Raw genomic sequence first — 18,267 nt, 5'->3', positions numbered from 1 at the left:
TGATCATTACTGTCCTCATTGTGGCAGCAGGATTTTTACTTAAGTATTTATATTTAAATATTGTATTTAAAATGAGGGCTTCCCTCATAGTTCAGTTAGTAAAGAATATGACTGCAATGCAGAAGACCCTGGTTCAGTTCCTGGGTCAGGAAAATCCACTGGAGAAGGAATAGGCTACCCATTCCAGTATTCTGGGGCTTCCCTTGTGGCTCAGTTGGTTAAAAATCCACCTGCAATGCAGGAGAACTGGGTTGGGAAGATCTCCTGGAGAAGGAAAAGGCTACCCACTCCAGTATTCTGGCCTGGAGAATTCCATGGACTATATAGTCCATGAGGTTGCAAAGAGTCAGACACAACTGAGCCACTTTCACTTTCATATTTAATTCACACCTTATTTCACAAAGGATTTGAGGTGGCATACAGTGAAAGTAAAGCTTCAAATAATTTTTTGTTCACTTGCTTGGTCTCCTTATTCTTAAATGCGTGAATAATGTTAAATGTGTCCATGAAAGCATTGTTTCATATTTGATATACACAAGGAAAGATTAAAAAATTATACATCATCATTTGTAAATGTATTCTCCTTGGCTCCTAATCTGATGTATTTCAACTATTTCAATTTTTAAAACAGCAAGCAGGTCATCAGAAAAGCTCTAAGATACATTATATTCAACTCTAGGGATGTCAAATATTCCATTACATAACATCAGTTGCATCTAACTAGTAACAAGGCAGAGTATGCAGCCATTATGAACACAAAACTAATTCTTTCATGTTTATCTTGCTGGCTAAGATCATGGGAATTAGCAAAATATTTACTTTCTGCACTATGTTCCCATAGACAGTTACACTTGTGATGATACTTGAGCAGTCATAAAGGCCGGCTTGATACTGACACCAGACTTCCTCCTTTTGTTTGCCTTTTAAGAAGGGGTCATTAATAATAGTAATGATTAGCCATCACAGTCATCACTCAATCCAGACAGGAGGCACAATGGCCCTTACATCAAATCTGACCTGTGACGTAGAAGTCTTCAGGCCTTGTAATTAAGTCTTGATAAGTCCCTCTGCACAATAGGATTTCCTATTATAAACATCTGTTTTCTCACACGAACCATGTTGAAAATGTTAAAAATAAGTTTCTCTTTCCATATCAGTTTGTACCAGGAATAATCAATCAAAAAGTAAGGCTGAAGGTCCAAATCTCCTTCCTTGACTGATGTAAATTTCCATCTTAACTTTTCCCAGGGGATTTCAAACATCAGTACTAGGGAAGGTAACTATTAAGCCCTAAAGAACACAATAAAGCTTTTCTTTTTCAAATAGTAGATAACTACTACAGATATTAAAAGCACTTGGAAAGAAAAGAAAAAGTCAGGAAAGATGCTATGCAACATGCCAATATTTCCTCCACTTTTAGAAGTGTACACAATCAGGTCCCCAAACCAGTGCTCTGTTGCTCTTTTCATTAGAGCTTCTTCTGGAATCAGGTGGAACACAGGAACATTTAGAGTAGAAGTATGAGACAGCCATCTGGAAATGTGCTGCTCCTTGTTTTCCTGCCATCTGCTCGACTTCATCTTACAAAATCTTAGTCATCTAAGCTGTTTACTAGGAAAATGAGAAGCAGATTTATACAGAGATTAGGAAGGGCAAAAAGGATTCATCCACATACCAACTCCAAGTGATAGTAACTACCTGTGTGTATATTCAGTTACTCAGTCGTGTCTGACACTTTGCAACCCTTAGGACTGTAGCCTGCCAGGTTCCTCTGTCTATAGGGTTTTTCAGGCAAGAATACTGGAATGAATTGCCGTGTTCTCCTCCACAGGATCTTCCAGACTCAGGGATCGAACCTGTGTCTCCTGCATTACAGGCAGATTTTCTGCTGGCTGCACCATTGGGAAAGATCATTACCTAGAATGCTATGTTTAAAAAATTCTGAATCCAGGTGTCAACTCAACAGGAAAGGGTTCATGATGATTATAACATCCACCAAGGCCATATGAAGGGGGTGTAGCAGCCCTTGTAGCAGATGCTTGCCTCTTCATTGTGCAAATGCACACATCTCCTCAGATGAGTTTCTTGTTCCTAGGAGAATATCTGGAGAAGGTAATGGCACCCCACTCCAGTACTCTTGCCTGGAAAATCCCATGGGCGGAGGAGCCTAGTAGGCTGCAGTCCATGGGGTCGCTAGGAGTTGAACACAACTGAGCGACTTCACTTTCACTTTTCACTTTCATGCACTGGAGAAGGAAATGGCAACCCACTCCAGTGTTCTTGCCTGGAGAATCCCAGGGATGGGGGAGCCTGGTGAGCTGTGGTCTATGGGGTCGCACAGAGTCGGACACGACTGAAGCGCCTTAGCAGCAGCAGGAGACTATCTGGTTATTGTGCATATGATCAGGCTGATCCCATAACACCAGAAATAAGGGCTGCTAATGCAAACACCATGGCATAACTATATGTCAGTGGTCTACCCTGCTTTCACCAATTTTTTAAAATGTGCTGAAGTTCTTAACTCAACCGACCCTTTCTCTCTTAATTTCTCTCTTAATGACTGATAGTGCCAAGCAACAGAAACCTCTGCCATGATGGAGATGTTCTATATCTACACTCTCCAGTGCGATAGCCACTCACCACATGTGGCTATTGAGCAACTGAAATACAGCTAGTGTGACCGAGAAACTGAAGTTTTAATTTTATTTCATTATAATTTACTCAAGTTTCAACTTATTTTTAAAAATTTTTTAACTTTACCATATTGTATTGGTTTTGCCATATATCAACATGAATCTGCCAAAGGTATACACATGTTCCCCATTCTGAACCCTCCTCCCTCCTCCCTCCCCGTACAATCCCTCTGGGTTGTCCCAGTGCACCAGCCCCAAGCATCCAGTATCGTGCATCGAACCTGGACTGGTGACTCGTTTCATATATGATATTATACATGTTTCAATGCCATTCTCCCAAATCATCCCACCCTCTCCCTCTCCCACAGAGTCCAAAAGACTGTTCTATACATCAGTGTCTCTTTTGCTGTCTCGTATACAGGGTTATTGTCACCATCTTTCTAAATTCCATATATATGCGTTAGTATACTGTATTGGTGTTTTTCCTTCTGGCTTACTTCACTCTGTATAATAGGCTCCAGTTTCATCCACCTCATTAGGACTGATTCAAATGTATTCTTTTTAATGGCTGAGTAATACTCCATTGTATATATGTACCACAGCTTTCTTATCCATTTGTCTGCTGATGGACATCTAGGTTGCTTCCATGTCCTGGCTACTATAAACAGTGCTGTGATTAACACTGGGGTACACGTGTCTCTTTCAATTCTGGTTTCCTCAGTGTGTATGCCCAGCAGTGGGATTGCTGGGTTATATGGCAGTTCTATTTCCAGTTTTTTAAGGAATCTCCACACTGTTCTCCATAGTGGCTATACTAGTTTGCATTCCCACCAACAGTGTAAGAGGTTTCTCTTTTCTTCACACCCTCTCCAGCATTTATTGCTTGTAGACTTTTGGATCGCAGCCATTCTGACTGGCGTGAAATGGTACCTCATAGTGGTTTGATTTGCATTTCTCTGATAATGAGTGATGTTGAGTATCTTTTCATGTGTTTGTTAGCCATCTGTATGTCTTCTTTGGAGAAATGTCTATTTAGTTCTTTGGCCCGTTTTTTGATTGGGTCATTTATTTTTCTGGAATTGAGCTGCAGGAGTTGCTTGTATATTTTTGAGATTAGTTGTTTGTCAGTTGCTTCATTTGCTATTATTTTCTCCCATTCTGAAGGCTGTCTTTTCACCTTGCTTATAGTTTCCTTTGTTGTGCAGAAGCTTTTAATTAGGTCCCATTTGTTTATTTTTGCTTTTATTTCCAATATTCTGGGAGGTGGGTCATAAAGGATCCTGCTGTGATGTATGTCTGAGAGTGTTTTGCCTATGTTCTCCTCTAGGAGTTTTATAGTTTCTGGTCTTACGTTTGGATCTTTAATCCATTTTGAGTTTATTTTTGTGTATAGTGTTAGAAAGTGTTCTAGTTTCATTCTTTTACAAGTGGTTGGCCAGTTTTCCCAGCACCACTTGTTAAAGAGATTGTCTTTAATCCATTGTATGTTCTTGCCTCCTTTGTCAAAGATAAGGTGTCCAAAGATAAGGTGTGGATTTATCTCTGGGCTTTCTATTTTGTTCCATTGATCTATATTTCTGTCTTTGTGCCAGTACCATACTGTCTTGATGACTGTAGCTTTGTAGTAGAGCCTGAAGTCAGGCAGGTTGATTCCTCCAGTTCCATTCTTCTTTCTCAAGATTGCTTTGGTTATTCAAGGTTTTTTGTATTTCCATACAAATTGTGAAATTATTTGTTCTAGCTCTGTGAAGAATACCGTTGGTAGCTTGATAGGGATTGCATTGAATCTATAAATTGCTTTGGGTAGTATACTCATTTTCACTATATTGATTCTTCCAACCCATGAACATGGTATATTTCTCCATCTATTAGTGTCCTCTTTGATTTCTTTCACCAGTGTTTTATAGTTTTCTATATATAGGTCTTTAGTTTCTTTAGGTAGATATATTCCTAAGTATTTTATTCTTTTCGTTGCAATGGTGAATGGAATTGTTTCCTTAATTTCTCTATTTTCTCATTATTAGTGTATAGGAATGCAAAGGATTTCTGTGTGTTGATTTAATATCCTGCAACTTTTCTATATTCATTGATTAGTTCTAGTAATTTTCTGGTGGAGTCTTTAGGGTTTTCTATGTAGAGGATCATGTCATCTGCAAACAGTGAGAGTTTTACTTCTTCTTTTCCAATTTGGATTCCTTTTATTTCTTTTTCTGCTCTGATTGCTGTGGCCAAAACTTCCAAAACTATGTTGAATAGTAATGGTGAAAGTGGGCACCCTTGTCTTGTTCCTGACTTTAGGGGAAATTAAATTTCAATTTAAATAGCTACGTATGATAGGTGGCTATCATGTTAGATAGCCGATGGCTGCACAGGGCTAGAATATGCTTCCTTGTAATGCTGAAGTAAATCCACAAAGGATGGGTACTAAGTCTATTTGGTTTCTTGAGGCAAGCTCAGGCCTAGGACAGCACCTGAAACACAGCAGGTCTCAGTAACTATTCACTGAATGAATAAATGGATAATAAGTGGACTGGATATAAGATTGGTTTAATCCTGAGGTATGTGCAGTTTTTCAGCTTTTGGCTTTTAAGCAGCATCATGGGAGGGAAATGTGTATTATATCACAATTAAACACTCTCTTAGACTCAAAGCAATAACACATTGACCTAAATAGAGATTGTATTTTCCATAGAGTTTCAAGTAGATAGAGGGTCAGTAGATGATTTAAATTTAATTTGAGAATTCAAATATTCTGAAATATCTTCAGAAAAGTAAGAAAATAAATCATGTTAGAATTTCCCTAATAGGTATTCTGATAGAACATTATTTTAGGCAAAACTTCTCCACCATCACAGGATGGCAGAAGGGATAATACCATGTTATCCAATTCACAGATGGAACTGAGTTTAAGAGCTCTTTTTGGAGATACCAAATAGAACATTTACTGTTTTGGTTTTTTTTTTTTTTTTTAAGAGGGAGTATCCCTACAAAAACACATTTGGCATATATAACTTTCAGCACCTTAAAAAATCATGTATAATAGTCTGCAACACCAGCATTTATTTGCCCCCCCAAAAGTATTGAGAAGTGGAAAAAATGGAAAAGTATTCAAAAAGAGACAGATCAGAGAAAACAAAGATTAATTCTTTTCCAAAAGGGATGGCATTTTTTAATACTGATAATATAGTGCAAAGAACATTATTTTTCATTAGAAGGAATGATTCTAAATATTTTTGCTTTGTGAATCTGAGGCTATTAAGATGAAAATATTCCAGAGTTGACTATGGAATATAGCCTGCCTTGTGACACATGCCATCTAAATGACAATACAACAAACCAATATGCAGTGCTATCTGAACTGTAAATAAAACATCTTCTGAGCACTTTCTCCTACCTGTCACATACTGTGGGGACATCTGACCTTAAACTGAGAGGCTCTTCTGAAAATGTTGCCCACATGTCTAAAGTTCTCCCCCTCATACATGTACCCTGCCCTCCAACCTCAACCAAACCGTCTAAATTGCATTCAGATTTTTGTGGTATCATAATAACTTCAATATGGGATATATTTTCAACATTCTGGTCAGAGACTCCTTTCTTCCCCACCTCACCCTCCTTCCAAGTTATTTCAGGTTTGCATATTTCATTTTCACATCTCAGCGGGATACCCATCACATAACATTTATTTGTGAGGTCTAAAGGCATAACATGGAGGATTGTGAACTAGCATGTCAAAACCACATACGGCATGCGTACATCTTAAAGAATGAAAAAGGATTCCTTTTTTTCTCATGATATGTAAGCTGTCTCAACAGTATAAGTCCAAAGTGAATACCACAACCTAATTAAAGATGAAGAACATAACAAGCAGTACTAAAGTGTCTTTTTTCATTTATTCTTCTCCAAGTTATGTTTTTATCAAATGTCTTGTCTCATTAATGACTTCAACAGACATAACAAGTATACACACTTAATCTCACCAAATTCAGAAGAAAGTTGAAGTAATGTTTTGGGAGGTATGACAGTAGAAAATAAGAGACAGGGTAGAAAGTGGCTTTGAGAAGTCCATTCACCTGCCTATGAGCATACTTACATACTCCAAATAAATGCTGTGTTTTAAAATCTCTAGAGTCAGAAATACTACAGTCTCTCTCAAGACTCAAGTCCTACATTTGAGAATGTTTATTTCTCAGGAATTCTTCCTGGCCTAAGAGCCAGCTTCAGGAACATGCAAGCTGTATAACTGCATAGGGCCTCACATTCAGTTTAATGTTTTGTTGCCACCATCTTGAAATTCTTAATAGTTTTATCTTTGAATTTGTGTTTTGTAAGTGAAGTCTGATGCGACAATGAAGTGCGTGTGAGAAGGGAGGATATGTGTAATATGCATGCCTCCTTCCTCCTTTGCTCACTTCACATGCAGCCCTGTAGCTCAAAATCCCCATGGCCCCAGCATGAGTGGGAGTTCACGGAGACTCGAGCTAAGCAGGAGGAAGGCCTGTTCCATCTAGGCTGATTAAATGAAGGAACTGACGGCCCTGAGAGGCTTTTCATTTGAACCAGAACTTGCATGGAATGAAAAAAGAGGCAATAGATGCAAAGAAACAAGAAGGACTAAGGAAACCCACTAGACTCCTGTTACTTCCCTATATTATTGAATCACTTACACTGAAACTGATAACACAGAAGGAAAGGGCAGTAGAGTGACAAAGAGCTCCTTTTCCTTCAGTCCTGCCTTATTCAACAGGAAGCTGAAGGTAGGGAACCTTGGAAGATGTGCATAGGTTAAGAAGGGAAATAAAGAAGCTTAAGTTTTGTGCAGTGATTCTGTGGTTCTATAAAAGTGAAATACACATGCATGCAAAAGCCACAAAATACAAATTGTATAATTATGGTGATTCTTTAAATTTTTCTTTGTTTAGGACAACATAAGTAATTAACAAGCAAAAAATACCATGAGGAGAGAGAGAATACAGAAACTAAAAAAAAAAAAAACCATGTTTTTAGTACCCGTTTAAACAGCACTTTAGCTTTTTCCCCTACTTTCTTGAACAATGGATCTGCATTTTCATTTTACACTTAGCCCTGTACATTATGCAGCTGGCCCTGCCCTGCTTCAGATTCAGTCTACTGCATCTGTTCTGCCAAGTCACTCTTGTTAGTTTCACCCTCATCTCCATTCATTCACCTAACAAATATCGACTGCACTATGGTCCAGCATTGTGCCAGGCACTAAGAACAGAAAAAATAAGTAAGATATAATTCCTTCCCTCAAGTGTAGTTGAGGAGACAAATTACCATGAAAGGGTAGTAATATCTACCTTGCCTGGCTTTAGTGAGGACTATAAATAATATACTTAAAGTAGACAAACCACTTCCAATGATAATGAGCACTCTATCCAACTATCTCATTTAATTCTTATCACAACTTACTGGGTCAGGTAACATAGCTGTTTCCATCTTAAAGCTATAGAAGCAGAGATTTAGATCAGTTAAGAAACTTGACCAGAAGGACTGTGCTGTTAAGTGGTAGAACCAGGATCTGAAGTCACTCAAGTCTTTTTGATGACTATATCTGAGTTTGTAAGTGATAGTGAGGGCTTTTCTGGTGGCTAAGTGGTAAAGAATCCACCTGCCAATGTAGGAAATACAGATTTAATCCCTGGTCCAAGAAGATCCCATATGCCGAGGAACAACTAAGCCTGGACGCTCCAACGACTGAGCCTGTGTTCTAGGAACCACAACATGAGCCCACACTGTGCAACTACTGATTCCTATAGGCTGTAGAGCCTGTGCTTCGCAACAAGAGAAGCCACCACAATGAGAAGCCTGCACGCTGCAACTAGAGAGTAGCCCCTGCTCCCCACAACTGGAGAAAGGGCCATGCAGCAACAGAGACCAGCACAGCCAAAAATTAATAAATAAATATTCTTAAAGTGATAGCTATTATTTTATTAATATAATGCTAACCATTCTATTTTTAACTTTCTATTATTACAGTGTCTATTTCTAGCTCCTCAAAGGCGTATATTAGATGTAATTTTATCAACCTAAAAAAATGGGAATGCTAATTTTTTTCTAATTTATTTTTACTACTTTGTTTAGAATATAAAATGTAACTTGATTTTTTTTTTCACGCTGACAATCCTTTGACCCAACTGGAGAAAATCAGACTCAACTGACAAAGCTTGAGATTTTCAAAATCATGTTCATGACTTTGCTACAATACAGTACATAAGTTAAAAACATGTCTTTGGAAGCACAGAGACTTCGAGACAAACTCTACTATCCTCTAGCATCAGAAAGCCTAAATTTTCTAAAAATTTAGATAGCCTAAATTTTCCTGTATGTAAAAGGGCAATGAAAACAATACCTTAACTATATTGTAGGTCCATGTTTAAGATTAAATGAGATAATCCTTGTAAAATACTTAAAAGAAAATGTGGGAGCAAAATTTTAGTGTTAGTACTATTATCTTTAGTACCATGTTTTCACATGAGTTTAAAAATGGATATGAAATGACTTTTTTCTTGAAATGGTTTCCTCCATTTCAAAATACAAAAAAATAAGTTCATGGGTCTCTAATTTCCAAGAAGTATGTTATTTCATTGTAAATAAAAGCATGAAATAATGGCATCTGGCGGTCATGTACCTCAATGGTTCAAGGCAACTAAGATATTCTATTTATATTATCCTTCACCAAAAACTCCAAATACATATACCAATTTTTCCCCTTTTTGTTTTAAACTGCCTATTCACAGGCTCAAGAATAAGAGAATTTATAAATTACATATAAAGAACTAGGTATTTAAGAAAAGAACTTTATAAATGTAACAAAGTATCCCTGTCATTCAGCAAGGCTATCTCAGTTCTCTCTAACCCTTAAAGTGACACTCACATTTAAGAACATTGAGCAAATTAAAATGGCTGAGCTGTTTTCTCTGGCGGAAAAGGAAAGGATTAGCTAATCTGAAGGTTTACTGCCATCACTCTGGTGGTCAAATGACTATTTCCCTGGCTCCTAAGTGACTGAAGAACATTAAAAAAAAAAAAAAAAAATAGACTGGATACCACATAAAAATGGACCATATACCTATTTTTTAAACAGCTCTAGAAAAAAAAAGGCCTTTATTTGACATTTTTATTATGGTTTGAGGAAAAGGAAAACAGGATTTGGATAAAAAGAAAACAAAACAAAACCAAGCTTTCCTTTGATACCTTAAAAAACACGATAGGCATGTGATCTCTTTCTAAAACCACAATCTTTCTAATAGTGCTGGCTGTTACCACTGCAGGCCTGTGGGTCCTTACCAGTTCCTGAGTGTCCTGCTGCAGTGGCAGAAATGCCGCTTCCAGAATAGCAATCTGGTCTGCGCTGAGCTTCTGCCACAGCCCGATCAGCAGAATCACCAAATGGGTGGCACTTTTCAGCCTGGTGAATGACTGGAACAGATTGTCTTGGTTTTCCTCTACTGCATCTGCTAGAGCGATTACCTGCAGAAATTACAAACTTCAGTTAGGGATAATTTCACAATTCTTGAGCGCTCAACAAATTACATTTGGCACACTCTTATTTTTCTTTAAAACAACTTGATGAACTTTGTCTTCCACAAACACAAGGTATGTTGAGTAATAAAAGTTATCATTCATCTTTCGCTTCCTTCTTTAAAAAAAAGTACCCAAAGTAATTCCAAATCCATATGGCCAAGAGATGAAAATATCCATGAAATCATCTTAATGGGGACATTGTTCAGTGTCTACCTCAACATCAATTCACTTTCTACAGTGTATGATAATAGTACATGATAATATAAGAAGCCTCTAATACAGTTATTACTGTGTTTATTACTAGTGACTGAGACTGATCAATTTAAAAAATTCTTATCATAGTAGCTGCATTTACCTTGGGATTTAAAATAATAACTTCATTTTACCCTTTTCAGAAAGTAACTGTCTTCCTCTATTACTTTTTATATGTTACATGGTGTTAGAATAGCCAATATTTCTTGATTATATTTAAAAAGTAGACAATTTTCAAACATTTGACCAGTCAAGCAATGTCATTTTTAACACAAATGTCAGGTACCAGCCCACAGGGACCTGAAAGAAAAAAAAAAAGTGTTCGGGGTGTGTTAGCTTTACAATGCCAAATCTACTTAGGATAAAATTGGCAGGAGTGGATAGAATTGGCTTTTTTTTCTTCTTCATCCTCTTGAATAATCCTGTGGAAAAAAGAACTAAAGTAACAATTGGATAGAACACTGAAGACTGCCCATTGGTGTTTTATTTTATTTTAATGTCTTGGTGAATTTTGTGCTCATTAAAAGAAATGAACTGACTGGCCCAGAGGCTCAAGTTGTCTGACAGCCCCCATAACAGGAATAGCAAAAGCCAAGGTAACTGTAAGCTCCTTTCTACAAGTCCCCATCTGCTCAAGGGACTAGAGCTCAGATGAGTTTCAGAAGTCTAATGTAGATGACCCATTTGGTGATATTTCATGGCTTACTGACACTGGCCCAAAGGGCCTATTTAAAAAAAAAAAAAAAAAATCATCATTCAGACACAGTCTGCAGCTGTGTGGTCTCCCAAATTCCATGTAGGAGAAAGGCTAGAGGGGGACAGTCCTTAGAGCATCTGTGAGGCACTGGAAAAGAGATGTAGGTTAGAGAAAGACAAAGCACCCCGAAGGCCCTTGCTTGACAAAGCCAGACAAACCAGGATTCTTTGCTACTTGGTTGAGGGCTTGCAGGAGTTAGGAAAGGCAGTCACACATCACATTCAGCTCTCTAGAGAGCCCTGGGAGTTTGGACCAAGGTCAGCACTAACAATAAAGCACACTGCTTACTGGGTGCCTACTACCGTGCTACTTTTCATTGCCTTTTGAAAGTACATGATATTCTATAACCCATGAGGATCTTATAATTTGTTGGACAGAAAACATACATACACAACCAATTAGTGGAAAGCATTCCAGCAATAACGTCCTAATTGTGCAGAACAGAAAGTAAGTGCGAAAAAAGCTAGCTAAGGGACAGATTACTGTGGGCTAGAGTTAATATCCCTGGGGCCTCTTTAATTCAAACGAGGCTTGGAACTCATCCCTTCCCCATTACTTCAAGAAGTCCCTGCAAAGAGATGCAGAGGCCACTTTCCTTAAACCAAAACACCTGGAGTCATCTGCTTCCCCCACCTTCACCAGGATTACAATGAACTTCTGTCAGAGTCTAATTTCTTTTTCTTCTTGTGAATGGCACTAATGAAGCTTCATTGTGGGCACCATCATATCAATATTAGGATACAGATGCTTTCTGTCAATAAGTCCAAATCACACAAAGATCAAGGTGATAAACACCTCCTGAGTGCCTGGCATATGCAAGAATCTGCAGGAAGTGCTGCAGGGAATTCAATGGCAACATATAGAACTCCATCTTCAAAGAGTTTATAATGGAGAAAGGAAATTAAAACAGGTCAAGGAGGCAAACATTGACAACATAGGGAAGGCCCAGTAGATTATTAAGGAGGAGAATGCCACTAATGTTATGATTATTACATTAACAACAATCCCTCCAATTAATTTAACATGAGCTGTATGCCAAGCAACCTGCTCTGTGCCACACAGGTATCAGTGCCTTCAATCCTCACGTCTCCACTGAGACTTAGTTGGCAAGATCTCCATTTTATGGATGAGGCCCCTGAAGCTCGGCAGATGTAAGGAATGTGCCCAATACTGTACAAAGGATGTGCCTACTGCGCCTGTGCTTAGAAGGGCTCCATGCTTGGTTTAAGTCCCTGCTGTCTCTGTCTTAAAATTCTTAAACATTTTATTTTTGAATTTGTGCTTTGTAAGTGAAGTCCATAGGATAATGGAGCATGCACATGATCAGAGGAGATATGCTCATTGACTCAGAGAGTTAAATGCTGTTATATTTGCATTTTAAACTGCCATCGCACAATATAATGATTCCTCGTAAAATTCATGCTAACAATTTAAAATTTTAATTTTTTCTTACTTGGAATGACATTAAATAGAAACTCAAAACACCACCAGAAGGTGTGAGAGACCACTGAAGAAAGGAAAGATCTTTATATCTTAGTAGCTATTTTAACAGCACTTTCTTCTGCCATTTAACAAGGGCCCTGCATTTTCATTTTGCACTGAGAAGTGCAATTTAAGTAGTCAGTTTGACCATCATGTAGTAATGAGAGACTTGCATTCAAAGTTGGAGACTCTCAAGTCTGCATGAGATCTGAAGCACCTTATAGGTTCAGAGAAGTGCCTAACTACCAGCGAATGTGGAGGGCCTTGGGAAGCAAAAGACAGGAGAAGAATCAGGCACCAACTGGACTGGGCTCAGCCAGCCCTATAGGTTCGGGAGAAAGGACTGATTATTCAATTTTCAGGAATTTTGTGAGCCAGGTGTTAAACATGGCCATTACTAAAAATTAAATTATAGAAACTTTAGTAAGTTACAGGAAAACAAAAGTAATAGTCAAAATGCATTACTTTCTAATTATTTTACTATTATCTAGGCCCTTGAGATTATTTATGTCGACTGCATTTGTATGTTGGATACACTCACCAATGGCAGGGGGTGGGGATTAATGCCCATTTCTTTCCCACTCCATATTCAGTGACCTCACTCTAGAAGCTTGAAATCAGCCTTGGTGGAAGTATTTACAACATGCAAGTCAACAAATGTTATAAAGTTAGGCTTCCCACCCACCCTGCTCCTCGCAGACAGCCAGTTGTTAAATAGTTACTGGCATACCACTGAGAAGACGTGCCTGAAATTTGTCCTCAAGAACAGATATTGGATAAAAGTAAAGGAAACAACCTGAGCAAATGCATTAAAACACAAATGTAGAGGCTGCTTGTTTAGCAAGGAACAAATATTCCAGTTTGGGAAGAGCATTTGATGAGATAAAAAAGATCATCTGGGCAACCGTCGCAGAGGAAGCAAAATATCAAGGAGAAGAGTGTGCAGGTACTGGGAAGCCACACAGTATTCTGAGTATGGGCATTATCTCATGAGACAGTGCACCAAGTAGCCACTGGATCGCAGCACACATTTAGGGCATTTGCTGGGACTTAAGTGAGGCTTTTATGCACGTTCCTTACTATCAAGGGAAATTCTTACTAAGTGTAACAGCATGTCAGTTCGTGGACCCACCCAACTTGCTAAACACAGCTGTGGTGGAAGAATGACTTCTCAGTGAGACAGCAGCCCAAGCCACAGGATCTTTCCTGAGCAAGACCCAAAATACATCAATCCCAGAGAAGCATCGTTTCTCTACATTTCAGTCTCACTGGATATATTTCTGTGCCATTGTGGAAAGAGTCTGCTATCCCCAAATGGTCACAGAAATTGGAAAGAGATGGGATAAACAATTCCTTATGTAAATTACCCCCAAGGAAAATCTTCCTGACCTGCTGGCCAGCATGAAATACTAAACAGATCTCCATGTTCTCAATTTAGTCTTACACGTAACAGCCAAGTTTACTTTGTGCTCCACAAGAGCCAAATGAATTTAGCAGAATTAACGTAGTAAAAGGGGATGGAAAAACTAGACCTACCAAGATTTAGATCTGTCTGACCAGGGCCTAGAGGATCTTGCAGCTCACCTGGAACTGAGAAATGAGGCCAACCAGCTGCTGGGGCTTACATTTGAGGGAGAGTGATTTTTCAGGACCCATCACTGGCTGTACAAGATGTGTGCTCCCTGGTGTTCAACAGAACTACAGAAAGGAAGGGGTTTAGGAAACAATGAACGCTAATGATTTCAAGCACAATGTGTTGATGGCCTTTGTTTTGCTTTTTCAAATTGACGGATTCCAAATAAAATGGAGACCCCAAAGGACATCTCTGTCCAACTGCCATATCAGTTGATGCCAAAGTAATGAGGCAGAGGTCCAGGGAGCTGCTTGCAGGAAAACGCTCAACTCATAAAGTGAGTGTGAAATTAATCCCAAATACTTTTAGCTGCCAAGATAGGCTCTAAAATTGGTTACAGGAAAGCAGCAGCAGCAACAGCAGAGTAGACATGAATCATACTATGTGAACACAGACTTGTCCAATTTCTTCACCTAAACTTACCATCAAATCTGCCTCCAAATCTTATGTGTGGCATATAGAACCCCGTTACACTGCTATTTAGCTGTCATTTACTGAACCTCAACTGTGGGTCAGGCACCAGGCTAGTGCTGTTATACTCAGGTTATCATTTGGTCCTCATAACTACCCTCTGAGATCATAATCACTGATCCCATCCCAGATGAGGAAACAGAAGCTTAGAGCTCTGATGAACTTAATATTGAGAGGAGCACACTGCCTGTGGTCATGAACCAGGGCAGGAAAGGCAGGGATATTAATCCTATCTTTGGATTCCCCATTGGATGACCTTTTTTCTGCACTGGTATGCAAATGTATACAGTTGGCTCCACAAAATAATCCAGTGGGTTCTTATTCCGATAATCAAATAAAGACATGAGGAAACACACTACTAATCCATCGCAGCAGTAACAGTATATGTGGGATCCCCAGGTAGCACTAGTGGTAAAGAATTCACTTGCCAATGCAGGAGACACAGGTTCAATCCCTGGGTCAGGAAGATGCCCTGGAGAAGGGCATGGCAATGCACTCCAGTATTCTTGCCTGGAGAATCCCATGGACAGAGGAGCCTGGCAGGCTATAGTTCATAGGGTTGCAAAGAATCAGACACAACTGAAGTGATTTAGCATACACACATGTACTTTAGTTAGGATTTCCCATTATTGGGGCTTTTAACATAGGTTGCAATTTCCAGGTTGCCTTCTGCCCAAAGTTATAGTATAAAGGAAATCAGTTCACACAGTGTAAAGGATGGGAAGTTAACACGGTACGTTTTTTTCTCTTAACAAAGGGAATTTAATCATATTCCATATAACTCAAAAATTATGAAGACTTTAGAAAACAGCTATTTTCTAGGCCTGTTCCTTTAGGGAAGTTATTTTTAAAGAGGAATGATGGATTGATTTTCTATAAATCATATAGTACAATGTTTTCAGTAGTCTGAGCAAGTCGATGGTATGTAATAATAATTGTCAACATTGAGTGAGGGTCTTCAGGAGCCAGGCACTGTGCTAAATCTCTTTCCAGGGATTCTCTCATTTCACTCTCAGAACAATTCTGTAAGGTAGATACCAGTACTGCATGTGTGTGTGCTAAGTTTCTGCAGTCATGTCTGACTCTGTGTGACCCTATGGACTTGTAGCATGCCAGTCTCCTCTGTCCATGGGATTCTCCAGTCAAGAATACTGGAATGGGTTGCCATGCCCTCCTTCAGGGAATCTTCCTGACTCAGGGATCGAACTTGTCCCTCTTAAGTCTGCTGGATTGGCAGGCAGGTGGTTTTTTTTTTTTTTTTTTTACCACTAGCACTACCTATCCTCATTTAAAAAACTAAGGAGACAGAATTACAAAAAAGGTCAAGCAGTTATTAAGTAAGGGAGCCAGAATTCACACCCAAGCAATCTGACCCAACAAACGTCACCAAGTAACACTGCCTACGTTCACTTTCTGCCTGCACGTCAGTTGCATCATAGGCAATATGTGGAAGAAATTCTATCAGAAGTTTCCCAATGGGAGGTTTCAGCTTCGCTGGCCCTTCAATAACCTCTATGAATTAAGATAGGCTTATTTTAATAAGAGGTCGGCATGGATGAACGAGTTAGGAAAATGGAGTTCCTATGATATGGATGAGTTTATACATCCCCCAGGGCAGAATGCAATAGGTTGTGCTGGAATAGGCAATGGCCTGGGAGCCAAGAAGACAGAGCTTCTAGTCCTGGCTTCCCTACTAAATAGCTTAGGTCAGTGTTCAACGTACTTCCCTTTCTGGGGCTCTAGTTTCATCACTTTTAAAATGGAGGGGTGGGAAATATGATCTCTCACACCCATCATAGCTGTGTAAGATGCAAAAACTTTTAAATTACTTTTGGATAATTTATTTTGAACTATCCATGCTTCTGCCCCATTTATCGATTCACTTCTGCCCCTCTATTTGTACACATTCTGAGCTTCTCATTGAATAGTTATTGATTTGCAGCTTTTATCTATAAAATTGAGTAGGAAATGGCAACCCACTCCAGGATTCTTGACTGGAAAACCATATGGACAGAGGAGCCTGGCCATGGGATTGCAAAAGTTGGACATGACTGAGCAAAGTACACACACATCTATAAAATATCAGCAAGAATATTTTTCTTCGACTAATTCATAGGATTATGAGAATTAAATGAGAGAAGTAAAAAGATGAGCAATACTGAGCATTGGCAAGGATGTGGAGAAACAGGAACCCTCATATCTTACTAGTGGCAATATGATACAGTCACCCTGGAAAGCAATTGGCAGTTCCTCAAAAATTAAACACTGAGTTACTCTATGACCTAGCAATGCCACTTTTAGGTTTATGCCCAAGAGAGCTGAAAATATATGTCCACTAAAAAAACTTGTTCACAAATATTTGTAGAAGCATTATTTATAAGAGCCCAAAGAAAGAAGCAAACCAAATGTCCATCAACTGATAAGTAAATACATTAAATGTGGCATATCAGTATAATGGACTATTATTCAGGCATAAAAAGAAAAGGAGTATTTACACATGCTACTATATGGATAGGAAATGGCAACCCACTCCAGTACTCTTGCCTGGAAAATCCCATGGACAGAGGAGCGTGGTAGGCTACAGTCCATGGGGTCGCAAAAAGTTGGACAGGACTGAGTGACTTCACTTCACTTCACTATATGGATAAATCTTAAAAATATGCTGAGTTTAAAAAGCCAGTCTTTTTTGTGTGTGACGATCTTACACTATTTATGTTGTATTATTCCACTTATATGAAATGTCCAGAATGAGCAAATCTATAAACAGAGTCAGCAGGTTGGTCATTGCTTAGGGCTGGAGGGTGGGAGGTGGACAGGAGGAAATGGCAAGTAACTGCTAATTGGTGAGGAGTTTCTTTTAGGGAGGATGAAAATGTTCTAAATAGACTGTGGTGACAGCTGTATAATCCCTTGAATATGCTAAAAATCATTAAGTTACCCACTTTAACTGGGCAAAGTGTATATATGTAAACTATATCTCAATAAACCTATTAAAAATGAGTTAAAAGTACTGTAAAAGCATAATTCATAAAAGGTATAAATTAACAAAAATAAAGGCATTTATTGAAGAAACAATTTTAATACATTAATGGATATAGTTTAATATATAAAGGATACATATTAATATATTTGATATATTAATGTTATATTAACATAACAATTTTGATGTATTAATGCAACTAGGGCTTAACAATATTCTAGATGACAGATGATCATATGAATTTGGAGTCTATTAGAATTAAGCCTGAATGCTGGTAATGCTTCAGTCAGTTCAGTTCAGTCGCTCAGTCATGTCTGACTCTTTGCGACCCCATGAATCGCAGCACGCCAGGTCTCCCTGTCCATCACCAACTCCCGGAGTTCACTCAGACTCACGTCCATAGAGTCAGTGATGCCATCAAGCCATCTCATCCTCTGTCTTCCCCTTCTCCTCCTGCCCCAATCCCTCCCAGCATCAGAGTCTTTTCCAATGAGTCAACTCTTAGCATGAG

General features: G+C 38.8%; 1 protein-coding gene across 2 annotated transcripts in view; it reads right to left on the bottom strand.

Annotated features, from left to right (window-relative positions):
- Positions 1-18,267, bottom strand: part of BBS9 (Bardet-Biedl syndrome 9) — a 481,201-nt gene that overhangs the window by 84,988 nt on the left and 377,946 nt on the right. For both annotated transcript variants that reach the window (XM_027539506.1, XM_027539507.1), the window contains one exon: positions 9,945-10,127. In XM_027539506.1, the coding sequence (XP_027395307.1) occupies positions 9,945-10,127 (183 nt within the window). The remainder of the gene's footprint in view (positions 1-9,944; positions 10,128-18,267) is intronic.

Source organism: Bos indicus x Bos taurus, chromosome 4 (genome assembly GCF_003369695.1).
Source record: "Bos indicus x Bos taurus breed Angus x Brahman F1 hybrid chromosome 4, Bos_hybrid_MaternalHap_v2.0, whole genome shotgun sequence".
In the NCBI taxonomy this organism is placed as follows: Eukaryota; Metazoa; Chordata; class Mammalia; order Artiodactyla; family Bovidae; genus Bos; species Bos indicus x Bos taurus.
Note: the sequence above shows the minus strand (reverse complement) of the source record. Positions and strands in the feature narration are given on the sequence as shown.